The sequence below is a fragment of the Palaemon carinicauda genome, chromosome 15 (assembly GCF_036898095.1).
Source record: "Palaemon carinicauda isolate YSFRI2023 chromosome 15, ASM3689809v2, whole genome shotgun sequence".
NCBI lineage: Eukaryota > Metazoa > Arthropoda > Malacostraca > Decapoda > Palaemonidae > Palaemon > Palaemon carinicauda.
In genome coordinates, this window is record NC_090739.1 from 129,204,571 (window position 1) to 129,217,070 (window position 12,500).

The 12,500-nt window shown below is 35.3% G+C and overlaps 1 protein-coding gene and 1 pseudogene across 1 annotated transcript; one reads left to right on the forward strand and one right to left on the reverse strand.

Annotated features, from left to right (window-relative positions):
- Nucleotides 1–10,738, reverse strand: part of LOC137654391 (serine/threonine-protein kinase Nek7-like) — a 13,031-nt pseudogene extending 2,293 nt beyond the window's left edge.
- Nucleotides 7,873–8,685, forward strand: LOC137654176 (maximins-S type B/C-like). The gene has a single exon (XM_068387814.1). The coding sequence runs from the start codon at nt 7,873–7,875 to the stop codon at nt 8,683–8,685; it is 813 nt and encodes a 270-aa protein (XP_068243915.1).
- Nucleotides 10,739–12,500: the final 1,762 nt, after the last annotated feature.

Below are 12,500 nucleotides of genomic sequence, written 5' to 3' on the forward strand. Positions count from 1 at the left end.
ATTACCCGCATTGACACACCATGTGCAAAATGCGTCACTCCGAGTTTCCGCAGTGCTCATCTTGGTGGCAAGTACATGGCATGAACATTAATGCATGTGTGTGTGTGTGTGTGTGTGTGTGTGTGTGTGTGTGTGGTGCGCGCGCGCGCGGTTTTTTTTTTTTTTTTAATTACTGCCCGTTGCAATGCGTGGTATTAAAAGCTTAAAAGGTCGCCTCATGAATGGCAGAGGCAAGGGACAGTGACATTGCCCTATCCCTAGAGACTGACCATATATACACATGATCAGCGCCAAGCTATCTCTCTACCCAAGCTAGGACCAGGAAGGCCAGGCAATTAGCTACTGACGACTCAGCAGATAGCGCCCAAGCCCTCTCTCCACCCAAGCCCCTCTCTCCACCCAAGCTAGGACCAAGGAGGGCCAGGCAATAGCTACTGATGACTCAGCAGATAACGCCCAAGCCCTCTCTCCACACAAGGTAGGACCAAGGAGGGCCAGGTAGTGGCTGCTGATGACTCAGCAGATAGACCTATAGGCTCCCCCAAAACCTCCCATCCTTAGCTCACAAGGATGGCGAGGTTGCATCGACCAAAGAAACTAAAGAGTTCGAGCGGGACTAACCCCAGTGTGGCGTTCACCAGTCAGGGACATTACCGCATCCTTCAAGTGTCTGAAGGAGGATACTAAGGAGGATACCTACCAAAGTGCTTCGTTTCTGGATGAATTTCAGCATCTCGCCGGCATTCCTGAAGGCTGGCTCTAACTTGCTCAGTTCGTATAAGGTGCATCCTAAGGCCCACATGTCCCCTTTGGCATCACATACAGATTTAGGTGAAGTTCTGGGCTCTGTATGGAATACATAATGAAAGCAGTTCTTAAATATGTAATAAAAGGCAGTTCTTAAATGCGTAATAAAAGGCAGTTCTTGAATACATAAAAGGTAGTTCTTAAATACGTAATAAAAGGCAGTTCTTGAATACATAATAAAAGGCAGTTCTTAAATACGTAATAAAAGCAGTTCTTAAATACGTAATAAATGGCTGGTCTTAAATATATGATAAAAGACAGTTCTTAAATACGGAATAAAAGGCAGTTCTTAAATAAATAATGATATAAATGGCAGTTCTTAAATACATAATATAGGGCAGTTCTTAAATACATAATAAAGGGCAGTTCTTAAATACATATTAAATAGCAGTTCTTAAATATATGATAAAAGACAGTTCTTAAATACATTATAAAAGGAGGTTCTTAAATAAATAATGATATAAACGGCAGTTCTTAAATATATGATAAAAAGTAGTTCTTAAATACAAAGCAAAAGGTAGTTCTTAAATAAAGTAAAAGGTAGTTCTAAGAATTCTGAGATAGCTTATAGATTCTGGACCCGCGCTAATATGAATCATTAAATTTTAGTATTTTCAATTTTTTTATGCCTTTTAGATATCAATGTTGATAGTATATAAGTACATTTTGAAAACTCAATTAATCTTGAACAAAGTTTTATTTTTATCAAGTTACACAATACGTGATATTTTGTAATTAAAAAAAAAAACAGTTTCTAATATTTGAAGACAAGTAAAAGAGTCTTCTATTAATAGAATTAACGTGATATCGTTTATTATAAGTAAAGAATATTCAATTAGAACCATAAAAGCAATTATGTCATCATAAAAGTTAAATACCTTTAAAGAAGACTTTCTTCTGAAATCTAAAAATGTCGCTAGCATTGTACGACACATCCTGTCCAAGAATCTTGGCAAGGATGAACCTGCCATCCTCACCTCGAGCCTCAAACAGATATATATTTCTTTCCGTGCTATGAGTGGGACATTGTCAACAAATGCCTTACTGTCAAGGGTATCAATATGGCTGGTGTTGGCCAGTTACTTTCTTTACTTTGATGGCTGCTTTTCCGGTCCCATACAGCAGGGGAACCCCACTCTCTACAGGACCTCCACTGTCATTTCATCTTGTTCGTTCAGAGTATTTAACGTTTCATATCGCGTATTGTTCATTTACTGTTAAATCGTCACTGTCAAAAGACTCGTGAAATAAGAAAGTCTTCCCAGTTTTCAGTTTCCTCTTGAAAGCCTTAATGTCTTCAATCATTCGAATGTTTCGTGGGAGATTATTATATAGTCTCGGGGCCGCATATTTAAAGGCTCTAGAGACTAAAGTAGACATATATCTAGGTTCCAACAGTTTAAAGCCATCTGTAACTATTCTCGTGTCGACACGATTTGTTAGCAGAAATCTATTCATAGAAATGCGTGTGCTATTAAACGGAATATAGATAGAATATTTAAATTGAAAGCCATTTAAATGTTAATTATTACAAAAGGAAATTGAATCCCAATTGAAAATACTTTTACTTTAATTTTTAAATGTCAGGGTAATCAGTAAGCGTTTCACACTTTCCAATTACTGCGATATCTGCATAATGTATGCGGGTCATAAAATCTACATTTGTCACGGAAATTGAAGAAAAAAAATTACGCTATTTAATATTCAATTATTTTGCAATCAAGGTAGCCTATCACCCATATTTAGTAGTTAAATTCTTGCAATAACGAAACAAGCACGTTGTTTACATATTCCCCAGTTTAGTTTAGTTTACTTACCATGAAATAAGAGAAGGATTTTGGTACTTTCCTGTTATTGCCCCACCACTAATTTCCGATATAACCCCAATACTATTTATTTAGGTTAGGTTTTTAATTATTTAATCCGTAGATGGATAAAATTCAAACCTAACCTAGCCCAACCCAACCCAACCTGAAAATAGTAATGGGGTTATATCTGAAATTAGCGGTGGGACATTAACAGGAAAGTAAATTTTTTTTTCAACCACCGTAGCTAAATATAAAGTGTAGGTCAATGCTGAAGGGACTGAGCAAATGATTATAATGTTTACAATGTAATGTTTACAATGCACCACGTGAGTCCTTTGATAAGTTTTATTCAAAATATATACAATGTATCTAAGAATTACTGATTAAACTTCCGTCTCCAATAACAAAGACTACCACTAAATTATTTACTTTTTCTTTAAAGAAAAATATTCTCTATTTGGGTAAACTACTGATGAGCTTCATCCCTAAATGGACAATCGTTATCTTTAATGTCATATTTTAATGACCCTATAAATTAGTTTTAGTTCGGTGTCCATGACTATTTATTAGCATACCTGGTTCTACTGATCCGTACCAAAATTAAAAAGAAAAATATAATTGTTTGTGGTATTAAAGAGCTTTGTCTGTTCAATAATTTAATAGCAATTAACGCAACGAACTTCAGCATACTAAAAAGTAAATCACCCATAGTGTAATCACCCGTAGTTATAAACAAATCGAATGGCGAAATGAAAATAAACAAAATTTGACATTAGTTGAACGGATTCAACCCCCGATTTAAAATTAGTTCCTTTGATTTACTATAGTAAGCCGTAATTAAGTGGGTTTTAGACCAAGTTAATTTACTAGATTTGACGTCAATATGTCACAAATATTGTGAAGAAGTCCAGTCTGTCAATGTTTTTTTTTTGCATTAAGATATTAAACTTAAGTTTTGATCGTATATGAACCCCATTATTAAAGGTCAAGGTCAAGGTGTCTGGTTTCAGTTCGTTTCATCAGAATAGATGCTCACCAGAACGTCAGCCAGGCAAGACCAACCCACCATTGTGGTGCCCAACTACAGCAGTGGCCTCCCCAGTAAACAGCTTAATCTCGTGGTCCTGGGCTGGGATCGATCTGCTGCCATGTGACTGCAAGTCAGACACGTTACCACTGTACTAGCCAGGTGGCTATATTAGGATGGGATAATCAACTCTCCAAACTACAGTACACCTCAAAATTGCCACAACTAAGCAATTAAAATCACTTACTGCATAAATGATAGTTCCCATAACTGAAGCCTGGATATCTTTCTTGGATCGAAGGATCTTGGCCAGTCCAAAATCCCCTAGTTTGATAGTCCCGTCTTCGTGCTTCAAGATATTCAAGGGTTTTATGTCTCTATGGATGACACCTTTGGAGTGCAGATACTGAGGGGAAAAGGATTTTGATTATTAGAGAGAGAGAGAGAGAGAGAGAGAGAGAGAGAGAGAGAGAGGAGAGAGAGAGAGAGAGAGAGAGAGAGAGAGAGAGAGAGAGAGAGAGAGTGGAGTAAATGTATGCGTGTTAACAAGTAGGAAGAATAATGAGATTTCAGCTCTCAGCTAACGAAGAGCACATATGTGTACTAAAATCTACGGTCTCATATCCCCATCTTTCACATGTTGATCGTGAATTCATCTACTGTTTAATAAAAAAAAAATCCTGGCTCTGGATCACCTACAAAATCTAATAAACTTTTTAGGTTAACATTTCTGACATATGTAACTTTTTGAGTTAGGGTGGTGACAAAATCCGGATCAGGATCAGCGCTCAAATCTAATAAACGTTTTAGGTTAACACATTTGTGATGTATGTAACTTCTTGAATTAGAGTGGTGACCCCCCTCAAAAAAAAAAAAAAAACATGACTGATGTAACTTTTTTTAGTTAGGGTGGTGACAAAATCCGGATCAGGATCAGCGCTCAAATCTAAATAAACTTTTTAGGTTAACACATTTCTGACGTATGTAACTTTTTGAATTAGGGTGGTGACCAAAAAAAAAAAACTACAAGTTAACTTTCTTGGCGAAGGTAATTACGCAAATTGTTTTAATAAACGATACAATAAACTGTATATACGAGCACTTACCTCCACCGCTTTAATGACATCCAAAAACCACCCAGTGACTTGTCTCTCCGTGAAGTAATGTCCCGAAGCTCTTCGCTGCTTGATATTAGCGTACAAGTCGCTTCCTCCACAGTACTCCATGATAATGTGAATTTCAGTCATTTTATTATTCCCTGCTCCGTAACATCCCTGGAGCAGAGTTTAAATCTCTTCAACAAATATTTTCAAGGTTAAGTTTTCTTGGAGATTGGAAGATTTGATCAGTTTTTATTATTATTATTATTATTATTATTATTATTATTATTATTATTATTATTATTATTATTATTATTATTATTATTAAACTAGAATACCACCATTATAGGTATATGCTGTAGTAAACAAAAATATGTTAGAAATAACGGCAACCCTTTTATTTCCTATGATTAGTTCTCTGACAAAGGCAAGTTATGTTTCGTTTAAAATTTAGCAGTGGCAGAGAGATTATATATTTAGGAAAACATTACTCCATAATCAACGTCTTTTGAAGAAATTTTAAAACTACAAACTGTCAAAAATCGTAAAACCTATGGTAAAATTGCATATAACTGGCCCAAAAAATGGCTGTTCCACCAACACTCACTAATCAAATCTTACTTGATTTCAAATAATATTGACGAAATAATACTTTAATTTTTCACATTGCGATATATCGTTCATATTCAGTTGGACTAGGCCTATTTCATCTGTTAAATCTATTGAGAGAAAACAACACTTATTTACCTCACATCTAACTATATTTGGGTGATTCAGTTTCTCGAGCAGCTTCCCTTCCTTAATTGTGTCATCAATGATTTTCTGGGTTAGTCCACTGAGGTTAACCTGGGGGAAGAAATGCACAATGTACTTGTTTTCCAAGTGCTTCGATAATGTGGATTTGACAAACTAGCAATGTTTGTTGTGAAATGCCGAATGCTTTGGAATATACAGTATAAGATACAAGGTCCTGTAATATGGAAAGAATAGGGCTTTCTTGCAATGCAGGGGCCAGAAAATCAGCCCTTAAAAGTAAATTAGAGTAAATTAATGTAAGTAAATAGCTTTTGCACTCACAGGAAGCAATGGAATCAGTCATCAATATACGGTCTTTCATTATAGGGGAACGCTTATTGTTAAATTATAATTGGTGTTAAAATAAATCTCTATATAGATTAATTTTGAGGTTCATCTTAAACCTCGTTCTGATTTGGATAACCTGAGAGAGAGAGAGAGAGAGAGAGAGAGAGAGAGAGAGAGAGAGAGAGAGAGAGAGAGAGAGAGAGAGAGAGAGAGAGAGAGGGCAATTTAAATTTCCCAACAGTCCAATCGTTCCTTCGAAATGGTACTTATCTAAACCTGTGGTAGATATTTTAGTATACATCGTATGTATGTTATCCTCGAGGACTTCCTTATACTAATTAGCTTGACATATTTTCTTTTAATAATGGAATGGTAAACATAATTTCACAAAGTCCATTATATGTATACCTACACAATGAAATGGAAATTGAAAGATTGGAAAATGACGTAAGGAGGAGAATGGTAGACTTAGTAAAGATTTCAGAGGAGGTAAGTGTCATGACTGAGATGATGTAGGCTTGTGTAGAAGATGGATGGTGGGGAGGGAGTGACGAAGGTTTGGGAGGAGTCTGTGATTGGGGGAGGAGTCTGTGATTGGGGGAGGAGTCTGTGATTGGGGGAGGCAGAGAATTAGAAGGAGAGAGAGGGTGAAAGACTACATAGAGAGAAGAGGTTTTTGGTGGAAGAGGATGCTTTTGATAAAAAAAGTTATTGAGAGGGTACATCATGCAAAGACTCCTTAATGTAGGGATAAGGTGGGAAAGAAGACATACTGAAATAAGAAGTTATAACAATTTGAGCTGCTTTTAACTCTACTTGTGTTCGAACCTAAGTAGGTTGTAGGTGTATTAAGGATATGCTGACATACCGTATGGAAGCTAGTTGCATGGAAGTTTTTTCAATTGAAAGCAAAAAACATAATTATGACTGTAAAAACAGCCTTTCAGGGCGACAAAAGTGTTTAAAGGAATAAATGCCTTATTTAGAGATTCGTAAAGTAGTCAACTGATAGTTTATAAATACGTTTAGAATAAGGGTCTTTGATTACCCATTCCTCAGTGTTAGTACTCACCACCTTCACTGCACATTTGTTCCCGCTTCTATCTCCCAAGTAAACTGTTCCAAAGGCCCCTTGCCCTATCTTCTTGATTAATGTGACACTCGACATTTTACACCTGAAAGAAGAAATTAAGATAAACAAAAATTACGAAGATTTGGGTCTTATCAGAGAGTGTTTTTAAAGTTATTTTTTTCTTTTTTCTACATGTAGCTTAATGATAAATTAAACTGCTGTGGGAATTCTTAACTTTTTTTTTCTATGATTTATATCAATATTTGTAAAGTTGTTTTTGTTGTTGTTGTTGTTGAAAATGATACATTAAACTGCTGTGGGAATTCTGATTTTTTTTTCTATAATTTATAGCAACATTTGTTAAGTTGTTGTTGTTGTTGTTGTTGAAAATGATACATTAAACTGCTGTGGGAATTCTGAATTTTTTCTATGATTTATATCAATATTTGTCAAGTTTTTTTGTTGTTGTTTTTGAAAATTGCCTGCCCCCTTCGTCCAAACACGGGTTCTTGCAATTATGCAACCCGTAGGTGCGAGTTAAGTGATGGCAGGGGTAGGACCCAACAAGGTTTTATTCACAGGGTGGTATCCAACGCGCTGTGGCAAATTCAATAACTGTTTAATGAGAATCGTTTCACGCTATCGCAGCGCGTGGACGCCTCCATGAACCATAATTCAATTTGCGACAATTCCATTTACGACAGCGAGTATCAAACCACGCGTCGGAAACCGCCCTATTTAAAAGCTGCATATGTAATGCTATCTGTAATGCCTATAAATGAACATAAACGAGACTCATATACAATTTTGTCGTTTCAATGAACAGCAACGAAGGAAGGTTAAACGTGTAGTAGATACATAAGCTAAGTGACTGATTAGTTTTTTAATACAGTGAGAAATCAGACAGTGTGTGTAACAAAAACTTCCTTCCATGATTACCTTTTTTGGGACGAATCATAGATTTCCTTCACTGAAATGGGCCAAAATTTGCCCCAGGACTTCATCACTGAAATGGGCCAAAATTTGCCCCAGGACTTCATCACTGAAATGGGCCAAAATTTGCCCCAGGACTTCATCACTGAAATGGGCCAAAATTTGTCCCAGGGCTTCATCACTGAAATGGGCCAAAATTTGTCCCAGGGCTTCATCACTGAAATGGGCCAAAATTTGTCCCAGGGCTTCTTCACTGAAATGACCCAAAATTTGTCCCAGGGCTTCATCACTGAAATGGGCCAAAATTTGTCCCAGGGCTTCATCACTGAAATGGGCCAAAATTTGTCCCAGGGCTTCATCACTGAAATGGGCCAAAATTTGTCCCAGGGCTTCATCACTGAAATGGGCCAAAATTTGTCCCAGGGCTTCATCACTGAAATGGGCCAAAATTTGTCCCAGGGCTTCATCATTGAAATGGGCCAAAATTTGTCCCAGGGCTTCATCACTGAAATGGGCCAAAATTTGTCCCAGGGCTTCATCACTGAAATGGGCCAAAATTTGTCCCAGGGCTTCATCACTGAAATGGGCCAAAATTTGTCCCAGGGCTTCATCACTGAAATGGGCCAAAATTTGTCCCAGGGCTTCATCACTGAAATGGGCCAAAATTTGTCCCAGGGCTTCATCACTGAAATGGGCCAAAATTTGTCCCAGGGCTTCATCACTGAAATGGGCCAAAATTTGTCCCAGGGCTTCATCACTGAAATGGGCCAAAATTTGTCCCAGGGCTTCATCACTGAAATGGGCCAAAATTTGCCCCAGGGCTTCATCACTGAAATGGGCCAAAATTTGTCATAGGGCTTCATCACTGAAATGGGCCAAAATTTGTCCCAGGGCTTCATCACTGAAATGGGCCAAAATTTGTCCCAGGGCTTCATCACTGAAATGGGCCAAAATTTGTCCCAGGGCTTCTTCACTGAAATGACCCAAAATTTGTCCCAGGACTTCTTCACTGAAATGACCCAAAATTTGTCCCAGGACTTCTTCACTGAAATGACCCAAAATTTGTCCAAGGCTTCAGTGTAATGGCCCAAAATTTGTCCAAGACTTCAGTTTAATGGCCCAAAATTTGTCAAGGTGACCAAGAGGCAATAGCACTTCGAGCTTTAAAGTCTTTGAAAAGGGAAAATATTATGAACAAGTAGAACCTTAATGAAAAAGGTTTATTAATCTGACAGGCAAAGTCAACCAGATTCCACCAGCTTATATATGATACGTTCATGAAGAGTAAGACTTCACTCTGGTTGAGGTTAGGTTAAGGGGAATCCTTGCGTCACACTGATTTACGTCGTCACGGGTCATATAAGGTCATGGAAGGCAGGTGTCGTTGGTCAGAAAATGTTATGTTAAAACTGGCATAGATAGATTAAAATGCATGGAAATTTCGGCGGTGTGTAACTATTTTGCTATCTTGGCGTTATAAACCACAAAAATCCAGGTCTCCCATTAAGATTTTCTATAAAACCTGGATGTTATAATGGTTAACGAACATATACTGTATGACAACAAAATCTAGTTATTCTTATAAATGGAATACAGTAGATTTGCCTGGCTTTTAAGCTTCACCAATATTAATCGACGATAAGGAGTTCGGTCGAAGGACCCTGAAAATTTGTCATGTTTAAATGGTCAAATACACACTATAACAACATTCATTAAACTAGAGTTTTCATATTCTTGAAACTTCATATAGCGAGCCCCGGTTTGTCAAGTGGGCGTTTTTATACTATTTTGGGGCCCACCATATTTAAAAGTTCTAAAACTAACTGGGGTGGTACATCTTTGCTCCAATGACTCAAAACCTCCTCTAACTAGTCTCGTGTCAACACCGAGAAATTGGATGTATGCTACACAGAGAAACTCTCGAAACACTTTAGAATACACTTCTGATAAGTCATTGCTAATTTCATACATCAATTATGATTTTTTTTTTAAACTGCCAATGTACCTAAAGCGTGACAGAGGCAGACTTCTCTCGTGGGTGGAACACTCATCATTAATCTTGTATTTTGTAAGATCATAATTTGTATTTGAAAGTAAAATGCGTGGGAAATTAAGAGTAATAACACAGGTAATCAAATTCTTAATTATACTTAAATTATTCTTAAATTTTATTCGCATGGATAATTCGAATTCCAACCCTTACATTCCTAAAGACTATGCAAGCTCCTGCTACATCTGAAACACTTATGATATTAAGATTTTAAGAAGAATCTAAAGACTTTCTTGTTCTACAAGTGCTTCAATAATTTGGATCTGACAAACACCCATGATGCTTTGTGATACTCAAATTAACTAAGAATATATATGATAAACTGATCTTGGTTCTATCCCATGCGAAATAGAACCAGAAAAACAGCCCTTAAAGTAAAGATGGGCTCCTGGCTAGTACAGTGGTAACACTTTCGCCTAGCATTCGCATGGCAGCAGATCGATCCCCGCCCAGGACCGTGAGTTTAAGCTGTTTACTGGGGAGGCCACTGCTGAGGTTGGGTACCACAGTGTAGGGGTTGGGTTTGCCCGGCTGACGTTCTGGTGAGCATCTATTCTGATGAAATTGGAACTGAAACCAGATAACTTTAATTTTACTTTGACCTTACTTCAGCTAATTGAGGATACTGTTATATTGTTCTTACCTCTATTTAACGTTGGTATTGTAGGTAACGTCCCTTAGTATCGTAGATTACGTTCCTGAAGAACATCAACGTTTTACACCGATGTAAAAGTATTCACTATATTCAAATGGTACACAATTCTTGTAATTATGCTCAAGAGTTCAAAGTTGGCTTTTGACCACAAGTTTCCACACAATGTGATGAGAGTCAACTGACAACTAGTGGAAAAGTTTCGAGAGATACAAGGCATTGCCTTTGTTTACGAGAAGTCATTTCAAACGACTGTTATCACGTGACACTAACTGTATTGTTTCGTAGTTATTCCCGTTTGCTAGGTTTGATTTAATATTCAAAATGATAATCATTTAAACGTATCCTTGATACTCATACAAAATTGGTTAACTTTGCCGAGTTCTAAATGAAATTGATACATCACGTAAGATCAAAGGGAGTCAAGTTGCCTTTTAAACATGAAACGTAAAACTAGTGTTTCGCTAAATATAATCAGTTGTGTTTACTGACGTATTCATAGCTCTCTCTCTCTCTCTCTCTCTCTCTCTCTCTCTCTCTCTCTCTCTCTCTCTCTCTCTCTCTCTCTCTCTCTCTATATATATATATATATACACATATATATATATACACAAATATATATATATATATATATATATATATATATATATATATATATATATATATATATATATATATATATATATATATATATATATATATGTGTGTGTGTGTGTGTATATATATGTATGTATATATATGTATGTATATATATATATATATATATATATATATATATATATATACAAATATATATATATATATATATATATATATATATATATATATATATATATATATGTATATATATATCTATGTATATATATATATATATATATATATATATATATATATATATATATATATATATATATATATATATATATATATATAAAACAGCGTAAACGGTAATCGGTTTAGCTTGATTTGACATAATTGCCTGAAGCTCTACGTGACAAACCTTTGGGTTATAGTTATTAATAGGAGAGAAAAAAAGACTTAAATAAGGTGTAAGACTTATTATAATTATAACAATTGTGTAAGAGAAGAAACTTCAAGAATATTGGCTTTAATGATCGACAAATCTGTATATATTTTAATAGCTTAAATTGTAATATTTAACACTTTCCAACATGCATATCATGGCTTAATATCTTTGAATAGTGAGTGTATTTGAGTTGTTAGATCCAAATTTGAGTTTTATATACAAATTTGATTTGATATCCTAATTTTAGTTGATGTATCCAAATTTGAGTTGATATATTAAGATTTGAGTTGATATAACCAAAATTGCGTTGATATATCCAAAATTGACTTGATGTATCCAAATTTGAGTTGATATAAAATTTGAGTTGATATATCTAAATTTAAGTTTATTTATCCAAATTTGAGTTGTTATATCCAAATTTGAGTTGAAATGTCCAAATTTGAGTTGATATATCCAAATTTGAGTTGACATATCCAAATTTGAGTTGAAATATCCAAATTTGAGTTGATATATCCAAATTTGAGTTTATATATCCAAATTTGAGTTGATATATTAAAATTTCAGTTGATATATCTAAATTTAAGTTTATATATCCAAATTTGAGTTGATATATCCAAAATTGACTGGATGTATCCAAATTTGAGTTGATATATCAAAATTTCAGTTGATATATCTAAATTTAAGTTGATATATCCAAATTTGAGTTGATATATCCAAAATTGACTGGATGTATCCAAATTTGAGTTGATATATCCAAAATTGACTGGATGTATCCAAATTTGAGTTGATATATCAAAATTTCAGTTGATATATCTAAATTTAAGTTGATATATCCAAATTTGAGTTGATATATCCAAAATTGACTGGATGTATCCAAATTTGAGTTGATATATCCAAAATTGACTGGATGTATCCAAATTTGAGTTGATATATCAAAATTT

Excerpts from the sequence above, each read along its gene's own strand:
- LOC137654176 (XM_068387814.1), top strand. The coding sequence starts at position 7,873 with ATGGGCCAAAATTTGCCCCAGGACTTCATCACTGAAATGGGCCAAAAT.